The 12,347-nt window shown below is 40.5% G+C and overlaps 2 protein-coding genes across 2 annotated transcripts in view; one reads left to right on the top strand and one right to left on the bottom strand.

The window, feature by feature from the left end:
• The window catches only part of pkp3a (plakophilin 3a), a 14,086-nt gene extending 5,302 nt beyond the window's left edge, over positions 1 to 8,784 (top strand). Inside the window, exons 4-14 of the mRNA XM_020622229.1 lie at positions 8 to 354; positions 1,343 to 1,466; positions 1,867 to 2,071; positions 3,531 to 3,705; positions 4,080 to 4,197; positions 4,288 to 4,452; positions 4,552 to 4,734; positions 4,824 to 4,977; positions 5,931 to 6,126; positions 6,310 to 6,397; positions 7,721 to 8,784. Of these exons, the coding sequence (XP_020477885.1) occupies positions 8 to 354; positions 1,343 to 1,466; positions 1,867 to 2,071; positions 3,531 to 3,705; positions 4,080 to 4,197; positions 4,288 to 4,452; positions 4,552 to 4,734; positions 4,824 to 4,977; positions 5,931 to 6,126; positions 6,310 to 6,397; positions 7,721 to 7,762 (1,797 nt within the window). The 3' untranslated portion in view covers positions 7,763 to 8,784. The remainder of the gene's footprint in view (positions 1 to 7; positions 355 to 1,342; positions 1,467 to 1,866; positions 2,072 to 3,530; positions 3,706 to 4,079; positions 4,198 to 4,287; positions 4,453 to 4,551; positions 4,735 to 4,823; positions 4,978 to 5,930; positions 6,127 to 6,309; positions 6,398 to 7,720) is intronic.
• Positions 8,785 to 8,801: 17 nt separating this feature from the next.
• Positions 8,802 to 12,347, bottom strand: part of sigirr (single immunoglobulin and toll-interleukin 1 receptor (TIR) domain) — a 9,310-nt gene continuing 5,764 nt past the window's right edge. The window contains 5 exon segments of the mRNA XM_020625587.1: positions 8,802 to 9,842; positions 10,701 to 10,831; positions 10,833 to 10,861; positions 11,496 to 11,646; positions 11,775 to 11,877. Of these exon segments, the coding sequence (XP_020481243.1) occupies positions 9,673 to 9,842; positions 10,701 to 10,831; positions 10,833 to 10,861; positions 11,496 to 11,646; positions 11,775 to 11,877 (584 nt within the window). The 3' untranslated portion in view covers positions 8,802 to 9,672.

Consider the following 12,347-nt stretch of genomic DNA (forward strand, 5'->3'; position numbering starts at 1 on the left):
TGGCATGACAGCAGGAGAGATGGAGATAGCCCAGCAACATTCCTACAAAGGCCCAGCCCACCGCACCATCAGCAGGATTGCAAACCGAAACCGAATGAGCATGGGCTCAATGTCTGGGACCCTGCAGCACCAGATGTCCTCAGGTGGGAGCGCCTATGGTGGAGGAGGAGACAGAGTGGACGGGGGATTCATTACATCTGGAATGGGCTCTAGTTCCCAGGGGAACATGATAATGCAACGTCATGGCACTATTCCCCGTGCCATGTCCATCAAAAGCATGCATAGTGTGGGCAGGGGCATGGACATCTATGGTGGGCAGATGGAGATGGGAGCCAGCATGGGCAACCTCAGTGGGTGAGAAGCTCACACAACAAACAAAGTCTCCAGTGTTTTTTGCTCACATTCACAATGACCATGCTTTCATTTGAAGCACCGGGCATATTGCATGTTCTCACACTTCGTCGTGTTATGGTAGGCTGCACTGCAAATTAGTTTCTGCAAAATATGCACGTCATTGGTTAGAGTCAGTCAAACTAACAACCAACCTGAGTACATGCTAATGTTGACTCATATTGCATTACTTTCAATTTGACAATAAAATTTGTCAACTGACCCCAAAACCAATGGTGTCTTGATCCTACTAAAATGGGTGGTCTGTGTGGCCAAAGCCTGACATACAGTAACTTAATCCATTCTGAAATTACTAAAATTACAAATGAGCCACATGTTTGCACTGAGTGTTCCTTTATTACCATGAATATGAGCACTAGTTTATTTTGAGTCCATCCTACATACACTGCCCTGCTGCTGCAAATACTGAGTAGTACACCAAATGTGTGTTAATCCGCCTCTGAAAATAGTTCCCAACAAAGGCACTTCTTGCTCCTGTTTAAGTGAGGTTAGACTGAAAAGTAAGAGTCAAATGATGACAGAAATGACTGATAGAGTAGTCAGTGAAATCCGAATGAATGTAATACACCACTATCATGGTGTGACAGCTTTCATGTGTCAGGAGGTGTTAGCGAGGGAGTGTGTCATATGAACTGTGTATTTCCTAAATGTGTGGAATGGGAGGTGGCTCTAAAGTGGCAGGACTGGTTTTGGGTGTGGCAGCTCAGTGTCAGGCCTCACAGTTCACACGTCCCACAGCATGTGGTTAGCTGAGTAGCTCTCCAGGCCACTGTGTGATTAAGAAGAGATTCAACAATCTTTGAATTCTCTTGCTTTTCATTCAAACATCCAAAAGACATATTTTGTGCTACCATACATAACAGCACTGTCATTGCATAAATTAAGGGTTTCACAATCTGTGACTGAATGTTGCCATTTGGTCCTTTGGAAGGATCAACTCCCTGGACATGCCCACTGCAGTGCAACACCTGAGAGAGCCTGACCACGATCTGCAGGTCCTGGGCGCTGCCTACATTCAACATGAGTGTTACAATGACAGTGAGGCCAAAAATGAGGTAAACAGATTAAACTGGTTGTGCTAACTCCTTTGGATCTCTCCTCACTGCATTCCCTTATTGAGAAACTCCTTCGCAGCACAAACATGAATAAGCATACTTTCCTACTTGTTAAACTATTACTTTAAAGCTCTTATCTCAGAATTTGGTGATTGGTAATATAAAAAGCATTGTAGCTAACAGTAACGCACAACTAATGGATCCAGCCTTTGGATACTGGGATGAATGGGATCAAACTGTGACTGCACCAATTTTTCTACAAAAAGCCTGAAAGTTACAATCACATATAGTAAAGGTTCTTTAATCTACATTTGAGAACATGCTTTAATTTATTTTCTGTAAAAGGCTAGTGAAACACCGCCCAAATCCTAAGCAGATCTTTCTTTCTGTTTTTTTCTAGGTGCGTCGTTTAAAGGGCATTAGTGAGCTGGTGAAGCTGTTCACCAGTGACAACCAGGAAGTGCAGCGTTACGCCACTGGCGCCACACGCAACCTCATCTATGAAAACATGGATAACAAGGTGGCCCTCATCGAGGAGGGAGGCATCCCAGAGCTGGTCAAGGCACTTAAGGAGCCTGACGATGAGCTCCACAAAAACATCACAGGTGGGGAAAAGTCCCAATATTGTCCCATGGGGCAATAAGCAGAGTTGATCTGAGACTGCTTGTTTTGGACTTTTGCCTCAAGCAGATATGAGCAGATGAAGTAGATTCATGGCGGCCTTGAAATTCTTTCGGTAACCAGTGGCCTCTGACACTGATATTATTCAACACAAGAACAGGAGGATGACACGTTGTAGCTTAGAGAATGGCATTCACAGTATTTACTGTAACTAAACTATAATTTGGTTAGTTTAATTTTTAAGAGGACACTGTGAGAAACACAGTCACACTTTCATTCAGTGTGCTGTTATTTCCCCTGGAACTGACGTTCATATCCAGGCCTTCACAGTTCTAATACATTTGGTTTCCACTTGGCTCAGCCTGCAGCACTCACACAGTCTCACGAGTTCATCCGCTGTCATTATTATTCACCGTTATGTGTTGTCAGCAGAACTGACAGTCATACTTTCCCATGAAATTACTTCTTGAAAATTCAGAAAATGGATGTTGCAACTCCAGCTCCATAGTGTGGAGATCTGTAAGGCATGTAATCTGTGAGTACACAAGGAGTGTCGCTGCCGTCTCTTCTTTATGGTATGTGAAGTGGGGAATAATGGAATGCGTGGGAGCTGTCTGGGCCTGTGAACCAACGGTGCATCTGCCACTCCCTTTTATGAGTGAAGGCCGTGTCACTGTCTTCTTCAGCCGTTGCACCTTGATACAACACATGCTGAATTACTAAAAGAGGCTTGTCAGTTAGGTTCAAAAGTTTGGCAAAGTAATTAATAACAGAGCAAATGTGCTTCTATAGCTTGTTTTGGGGCGTTTACCAAAATGTGACACAGGTCTTGTCTTATCCACACAGTGCCTTCTCATGTCTTAGTTTCACTGCTATTTGAGTTTCATAGGCTTTGATTTATACAGTCAAGTGCTTTAGAGCCTTTTCAACTCATGCTGAAGAATTAATCTTCAGCAAATTGGGAAATGCACTTATTTGCTTTCCTGTCAAGCATTTGATGAGAATATTGGTACCACTGTCATGTCTGTTCAATAAATATGCTTAACTCTATCCACTCCACCTTCTAACATGCCTAAACCTCCAGGAAATTACTGCTCCTGGCCAAGAAATAGTCCTGTATAAAAACTATAACCTGCTGTTCCATTTCTGTTAGACTAAGCAAACTGACTGCTACTGTAGCTGTAGGTTCATATTTATTGTGCAGAAATGAGCGGTATCAATTTTGTCATTTAAATCTTGGCAAGAAACACTTTAAATTCATGCATTTCTTAAAATACCAAACCATGTCTTTAAACTGAAGTTACTGTAAAACATAAGTCACCAAGATTTAAGTTGAAATGTGTAACAGCTGACATCCAGGTTGAGAAATAAAAGGGTAAAAAAGCTACGGCAATGTGGGAAATGTAGCATCAGTGTCAGTCTTTCTGGTGTTTATTTGTGCAGGTATCCTGTGGAACCTTTCATCCAAAGACAACCTGAAGGAGAAACTAGCCAGAGAGACTCTGTCTCAGCTCACAGAGAAGATCCTCATCCCTCTGTCAGGCGGCAGAGACTCTGACAGCATCCACCAGTCCTCCTCCGAGGCCGACATCTTCTACAACACCACAGGATGCCTCAGGTGCACCTCTCGTATATGCATCCTATCTCTGTGGTTGCAACGTGCTTTTTTTTTTTTGCCACATTTGCATTTGGAGTGTCAGCTGACGGCTGCTGGAGATTTTAGCACTCAGCACTTTATAGTGTCGTCTGGAAAAGCCTGCATCACTCCAGCATTCATTAGCTTTGGTTCTGCTCTGTTTGTAGTGTAAGCACCGCGGTGGGTTTTAAATTGAAACTTTGGCATTGCTGCAGCACTGTGCCGGGAGGGGAACCACCCTCAAACCAGACTGTACTGCCATCTCTGTTTCCGCCATCAAGTCAGAAATATTAACATGCTTGACTGAGTTTTACCTGAAGTAGCTCTCTGACCCCTCACTTTCTCTATGTGCCCAGGAATCTGAGCTCTGTGAATGAGAAGACCCGCCAGCAGATGAGAGAAATGAATGGACTAGTGGATTCTTTGGTTAGCTACATCAAAGTCTCCCTTGATGAGAACAAGGCAGAGGACAAAGTGAGAGAAGAAGAGACTGTGCAGAATTTAACCCTTATTTTCAACACAATCTTTTACTGTGTATTCATTTCTCTGTGTGTGTATTCTTAGGGGGTTGAAAATGCTGTGTGTGTCCTGAGGAACCTTTCCTACCAAGTCTACAGTGAGATGCCACCATCTGCTATTGTGCGCCTGGAAGGGCCGACCAGAGCTCAGAACTCTGGGAAGGGTGACGCCATTGGTTGCTTTACACCTCAGAGCAGAAAAGCCAAAAATGTATGGACATGTTAGATTTATCCATAAGCAAGAATTCTGTGCACATGGACCAGACTGTCCATCTGAACACTTGTTCTTGTATATTCCTTCCCCCGACAGAGCAAGAGCCAGGACCTCTCCACCTTCACCGAGGTTGCTCGGGTGCCAAAGGGCATGGAGTGGCTGTGGCATCCACATATAGTAGGAATATACAAACGTGTACTACAGCAGTGCGAGATCAACTCCACTACTCGTGAGGCAGCTGGTGGAGCTCTGCAGAACATCACAGCTGGAGACAAGAGGGTAAGCAGCACATTTGTAAGACCTCATTCAAAGACGGTAAATGTAAGGTGGTCTGGTATGTGAGCTATGTCACTCTCTTAATCCTACAGTGGGCTTCAGTGCTGAGCCGGGTGGCTCTGGAGCAGGAGCGCATACTGCCAGTGCTGCTGGACCTCCTGCGCACCAACAATGACCTGGAGCTGCGCTCCCTCACAGGCTTCCTCCGAAATCTGTCTCGCCATGCCAGGGATAAGAATGACATGGGTCAGTCTTTAATTTTTTCTGTTATGTATGAAGTATTCAGTGCCCCTGAGTTACCAGTTAAATTAGTGGCGACCTGTGACTGACTGTGATACAACAAGAGTGTGTTGTTGTCTTATTTAAGACAAACTCCAGTAGTTGGTGCATTATGAGGAGACACACTTCTCTCTAGTGTTAAACTTGGTAATTTGCCTGGCTGTAGCCGTCTGTTTGTTTGTTTGCACAATTTATGTCAGTTTCTCTTAAATGGAAGCAAATATAACTTTAATCTTATTATCCATTAAATGTCTATATTCAGCCACTTTTTGCCTTCTTAATGTTGAAATGTAAATGCTTAATTTTAATTGTAAAGACCATTGAATTCAGCATTACACACCACTGAAATATTTTACTTTTAAAAGCTTTTATCTGGCTCTGTGTGGTTTCCATTCCTAGTAGTAGTAGTAGTAGTAGTAGTAGTAGTAGTAGTAGTTCAAAAATCTTGATTGAAGGTTTTTCGTACAGAATTCTAAAATTCAGTTCAGTCAAAATCAAATCATATTCTTTATGTCAAGTAAAAAAACATGAAGTTGAATCAATTAACTTCAGACACCAACATTTGAGAATATAGAATCTTATTACTGAGTAACAACGTAACTTGGCTAGGTTGTTTCATTAGGACCGTGTGTGTGTGGGGTCAAATAAGCAAACAACGCCACAACTCGGTAGATTTTAATTCAAATGTTGCTAAAACATAGAGATCTGTGACCTGACCATTTACAATCGAGTCCCGCCCACTTCAAACCAGTGAGAGAGCACAAAGAAAAAAAAAATCCAGTCTTTCAGGTGAAACACAGAAATTGTTATAAAATTGTGTGCTTATGTAGGATACCATTGCTAATAGTAATTACTGTAGCTAAAAACACATCTTCATCTTTTAAAGATGTTATCCTAACAACACGTATTGACTTATTCAGCCACAAAGGTGGTGAACAATCTGGTGACCAAGCTACCTGCCGATGGACAGCAGAAGGATCCCTCCAGCGAGGTGGTGGTCAACATCTGTGGTGTTCTCAATAACTTAGTGACCAGCAGCTCTTTGGCTGCCAGAGACATCACCTTCTTTGATGGCCTGTCAAAACTGGTTGCCATCAAGAACACCAATGATAGCAGGTGAGTGGCCTGTCAAGTAGCAACTAATCAAACACAGTGTACTGTAGTAGTTAACTGTATTTGTATGGCATTTGATGTTGAATGTTACACAGAATAATGCAGAATAACTTCCCACATGAGGTCATTTGTACCAACTGTTAACCTTGGATGAAAAATCTTTTTTTTTTTTTTCTTCCTTAACAGCGCCGGGAAGATAAAAGCAGCCAAAGCAGCGGCCACAGTTCTCACCAACATGTTCCAGTACAAGAAACTGCACAAACAGTACAAAGAGGTATTCAGATTCTTTAAAGTTAATTGTCTAACCATCAATTTACACACTAGTAGGTTTTAAACAAAAATAACTATTCTGAAACTACGCATGTTATAACAACACTTAACTGAATAAAAATGCCATTAAGCATTACTAACTTATATTAATATGTGCTAAATCGTACTTTGAGATGAACTTTTTTTACAGGATTTGAAAGTGATCTCATATTTTCCCCTCAGTTTCTGTCAAAAAGAGACACCAAAATAAGAAATCAAAGGTTCTTTTTAAAGCGTTTCATCCTTAAAAACACAATCTTCACAATTTAACTTGCAATTTTTTTTTGTATTACCAGTTCCCTCAGTTCAGTACTAAACTCTTTTTAAAAAAAAAAAAAAAAAAGTTTTTTCCAGAGTCTTCTGGTCTTGACACAGACGGGGCAATGATTTAAGATTCTGCATATTGACTGCTACACAAAGCTAAAAGGTTTTCATTCTGTGGTGCCCTACCCTCATTCTTATATCTTGTGCGTGTTTGTGTGCCTGAGCGTAAGGAAGAGAAGAAAAATGGTGAGAGTGACAAAGATAGGAGGTGTGTGTGTGTGTGTGTGAACTCTGTAGTTTCCTCATCAGCAGGCGTTATGTGTTCAAAACTCATATCTGTGACGGGCCCAGATAGGCAGGTCTACGTCTTGGGCAGGCCCAGGTAGGTGTAGGGCCTTCTGCAGATCTGGACTTGCCCCTCCCAAGGGTGCGGCGTTCATGTTTGTGTTTAAAGGTGCAGCCTGGCTTCTAACAAACAAGTCCCAACAGAAGGAAAAATGTGTTAACACTTGCCTTACATACAATTTTAAATTTAATCCTCGGATACTTGCAACACGTGTTGCAAATAATATGTACATATGCAACAAAACTATTTAAACATATTATTTTAAAGTTGCATAAATAATGTATCATACAAAATAAGAAAAGTCCTCATGCTCGCAGTCCATCGGTACAAATCCAGAAACAAATTGTGCTGCAACTGGTGCTTTTCATGGGTAGTAGCCCAGAATTAGTGAAATTATGATCATTGCAAAATAGACACATTGACATGAAAAGTTCTAATTCCATGTCTGTTTTTGACCTGGTGAGGGTGAAACTGGTTTGCGTTTTTACTGGGATGCTGATTAAATAAAGGCTTTTTAACATATTCCTTGCTCAACCGAGTTCCTGAAGTAGTTTTTCTTTGTTCCCTGTTTTTCTTTTCTATTCAAATGTACAATACTTTTATAATGTACAAGACTTTTGCTGTTCTGTTTTACATTCATTGTCATAACACTTCCTATTTTTCTTCTTTGCCTTACAGAAAGGGTTTACAAGACCGGATTTTGCAGATATGACAATGTGAACAAAGGTAATGTAGTACAAGATCAGTCCTGCACTCGAACATCTTTTCAGATGTGCAGGAGTAAATGAACTCTTTATAATATTCAAAGATAACTAAGCCTCAGTTTTTATCTGCCATAACTTGTCATAAGAACACGAACACACAAGTGGTGGAGGGTCTGTCCAATAGAAAACATGGTGTGATGGACTCCAATACTTGTGTGTACACCTTTTCTATCTCTGTTTGAGCACTATATGCGTGTTTAGTGTGGAATCAGGGATTTGTTTTCTGCCCGAGCAACATATATCCAGATGAAACTAAAGCTGTTTCAGTGTAAACCTGTTCATGGACATTTGTGCCTTATCTTTTCACCTTTGCACTTAAATTTCAGGATATATGCAACAAATGTGGTACTAGCATTTTTGTAAATACTGCTTTTTCTTTTACACAAAATCAGATTGACTATTTTATATAGTGTAGCTATGTACTTTGTAGTTTTTGGATAATGTCAACACTAGAACGTGTAGATGGAATGATGATACATGATGGAGTGTAAACCAGAGGAGATTTCTAGAAATGGTTTCCTGAATTCTTTAATACATTTGATTCAGAATAATGGGGATAATTATTGTGCCTCCATTTGACTTTTGTATTTAGTTGTGTGCTTTTTTTTTTAAAGTTGCAAAATCTGTCTTGTCATACAAAATACTGTTTCCTTTATAATCACTTTGTCAAATAGAACCCAAAAGTACTATTGTGTTTTTCTTCTGCAACGTGCAAGTTTAACTGCTGTTTGCCTAACGTTGTTGTTGGTGTGTGTGTGTGTGTGTGTGTGTGTGTGTGTGTGTGTGTGTGAGAAACAAAGGTGAAAGGATACAGTCCCAACTTTACCTGAAGAAAAAAAATATATTTTATTAGTATTTGAATTCTTTTTTATGTCCAATTGCAAAATTAGACTGATTTAACTTTCTAATCTAAATAAGTTCAATCTATTTGTGAAACATAATTGTTGTTAGTCACCAACAGTTTGTTTAAAAAAAAAAAAAAAAAAAAAAAAAAAAAAAAAAAAAAAAAAAAAGACAAATCAGGAACAGTGACTACTGCTCTGCGATATAAATGGTGACCTTGTGGTTCTGTATGGGAGTTTAAAACTGTTTTAATTTTTACTTTTGCCTTGTATATATGTCTTATCTGTATATTTTTCAATTAATAAAGAGACGGATTTGGAAGTTAAATCACTTTCTAAACGTTTCTCATGTATCTGTGCTGCAGCGTTTCTTGTAGCTGCAACAGACTGACACGAAGGTGGTAAAATGTCGGCCACTCCCTGTTTACACATTTGCTCCCGCTCAGACCAGAACAATACGCTCCCTGCTGCGCCCTTATTTAGGCTCTTATTTCACTGCAGGTAATCATTATTCCATGAGGACAGAGATCATGATGAGACTGTAGAGAAATAGCCTGCTTTTTTTGTTAATCTGCTTTATTAGTGCGATTGTCGTGATGTTGCAGTATGATGTTGTCAGTTTACAGTGTACACACAGACCCCACCTGTGTAGTCATGGATGTCCTGCTGTTTCAGATGACTAAAGTTCAAATCAGTTTTCAAGGTTCAAATCTGATTCGTTCTGTCCCAGCCATCTGTGTACCGTCAGTTGCCAGGTGAAGAGAAACCGCTTAAAAATCAGAATTCCTTCATGTTGTCTGACTACTCTGCCCTCTGTTGGGAGCCTAACAGACACATCATGTGAAGACAATGAAAAACTCAATATACACATTACTATATTTCTGATAATTTCTTGTAACATTTCCCATAAAACATTTTATGCAACAGTATAAAATACTAAACATTTGCTGTGTTTGGTGAGAAATGGACAAAGTGTAGGCAGACATTTTAAGAGATGAGCAAGACTTTGGGGGAGGGGTATGGGTCAAAGGTCCTCAGTGACCAGGCAGTAGAAGTCTGAGCGGGTTCCATAGTTGCGTGATCCCAGGTCCGACACGTCGATGTCTGAGGGTTTGGGCTCAACTGCTGCGGTGGGAGCAGCAGGGAGGACAGGAGCTTTACAGGCCAGAGTCTTGTGCACAGGGAGACGAAGCCCTGCCACACAGAGAGAGAGAGAATTGATGCAATACATTATATTTTTACACTGCTGTAGTGTTGTACTAAGGCTGCATTGTATATTTTTTATGCGTGTGTCATCTCTCCTGAATCTGAAATTAAAATTAGTTTTTTGGCCTCAAATGGCTTTTGTAATGCCTTGTCACCACAAGATATGTGAGGTGATCAGACACAGCCTGTAGTCTATATACTTAAGTTTTTAAGTGGATAAAATGAAGATGTTACTGTACATGTTAAGTAGGAAGTTGTAGATGCGGTGATGGGCTGATTTTGTTATCTTGGACAGAGTTGGCTGAACTGTTTGCTTGTTTCTGGTCTTTGTGCCAAGTTGAGCTTTAGCTTCAGACTTAAGTGAAGGACACGAGTTGTATCTGTCTATACAACTCCACAAATAAGCAAATACTAAGCTATTCCTCCAAGACGAAAGCATCTACTGCTCATGTCTTTTACTTGCGTCATGATGGTAGGTTTCAATTGTATACTGTTAAAGCATAGAAAGGAGTCTAGTGTATATGCACTATAACAGTTTATGTTCTAATTCTCAGGTAACAAATAAAAGAAACAGCTGATAAGCATTTACAGCTCTGGATCATGTTGAGTATCACATGGTTGTTAAACATGAGCTTACAAGACCAGGTTTGCTGTCAAGGTATTGAATTTCAAACCTTTAAATACAAACTACCTCTTACCATCATTTGTGCAAGGTAGTGCACAAATAAATGTATATTTATTTGATGTGCTAAAAATGGATGGGTTAGTTTTTTTGAATAGTTATCTTTGTGTGAATAGTGAACCTTCATATAAGGGGTTTGCTAGACCAGGGACTGCTGTTCTTACCCAGATCTCCAGCAGGGTCAGTGTCTGAGCGACAGTCCAGGTAGTCAGGGTCAACAGTCAGCATGGGGTCCTTATCATCTTGCAGTGCAATCTGAGGATCTCCTGCTGACTTGCTGTGGAAGACAAACCTGCAGCTGCTTCCAGAAGACTGAGGAAGGAGTCTGTGGAGCAGACACATTACAACACGGTTAACTTTAAACAGGACTCAATTTTTAAACTGCAGACATTTGTCTTGCATGTATTATGTATATTATGTAATGTATACTGTACAGTTCCAGTTTCACTATATCTGAATATTTATCTAATCACAATGAAACTGATTTCTATACCGAAACTGTTAAAATGACAAACTGTTGTTGTTTCTAGTTAAATCAATTTATACTTTCCCTGTGTCCTCAAGTAATTTTGTGCTTAAATCAGATTCAGCAGAATGAATCAAAATGTGATCTGATTAAACCACACCCACACAGTCCTGAGGAAGACAATAAGCTGTGTTCAACACTAAATACCCACCAAGGATCTGATTTCTTACCCTTAAGATTGTTGCTTATTTAGTCTTAATTTGTAAACATTTTTACTTTAGCTTTTAAGGATTTACATGACTGTGGTACAACACACAAATCATTCACGTTTCTTTCACTGTAATACCAGCTTCTGCAGAAAAACATTCCCAGTCGACAGTGGAGGTAAAGTCCAGATGCCAACCACTCTATAAGCATTGCACATATACTTGTATATATTTTAAAAAAAAAAAAAATCATGCTTAAAATTACTCGTAAGAAAAAGTATTGTTACCACAGAGTTTTGCCTCCAGGTGAGTATGGTGAAGCAGTGCTGGTGTTCACTGAGCTGCCGCTTGATCTCAGGCCTCAAGAGCTTGGACTGGCCCTCCAGCATGATGAGGATGGGCTGCTGGCATATTTCTAACAAGTGCAGAAGGCCCTGTCTGAAAACACACATCCACAGATTGCCATATGAGGACACAGACACTCCAGTATACAGCAAGGAATACTGCCCTCAAGTGGAGCAGTACATGTGCTGTTTCTAAATGCAATTAGTCTGTGTGAGTCTGACCTGAAGTTATTGTAGCACCAGTCCTGCTCCAGGTAAGCATGAGAGAGCAGCACAATGAGACGCCGAGATCGACTCATGTTCATGAGCAGTTCTGCAGACGGTTCTGAAGACACAAGGTTAAAAGTAACCAATTTACAACTGGCCACACCAAATAACAGGCTTTTATACATATATATATATATATACACAAATAAGAACAGACAGGAGTGTGAGTCTATAGAGTATTTATGCCATTTTGTTCTTGTATATAAGCACATCTAGTACAATAGTAAATACTGTACAGTGTACACAGAACGGTAGTGTACATATACAATATTTTAATTAAATGAGTTTACCTCCCCCCTCCTTGAACTGCCACCTTATTGTGGTGGAGGGGTTTGAGTACCCGAGTGATCCTAGGAGCTATGTTGTCGGGGGCTATATGTCCCTGGTAGGGTCTCCCAAGGCAAACAGGTCCTGGGTGATGGGTCAGACTAAAAGCGGTTCAAAAGCCCTTTATGAATAGATTAAAATCAAGGACCGTGACGTCGCCTGACATGGCGCAGCTGGGGCCCCACCCTGGAGCCAGGCCCG

Source organism: Monopterus albus, unplaced genomic scaffold (assembly GCF_001952655.1).
Source record: "Monopterus albus unplaced genomic scaffold, M_albus_1.0 scaffold7.1, whole genome shotgun sequence".
Taxonomy (NCBI): domain Eukaryota; kingdom Metazoa; phylum Chordata; class Actinopteri; order Synbranchiformes; family Synbranchidae; genus Monopterus; species Monopterus albus.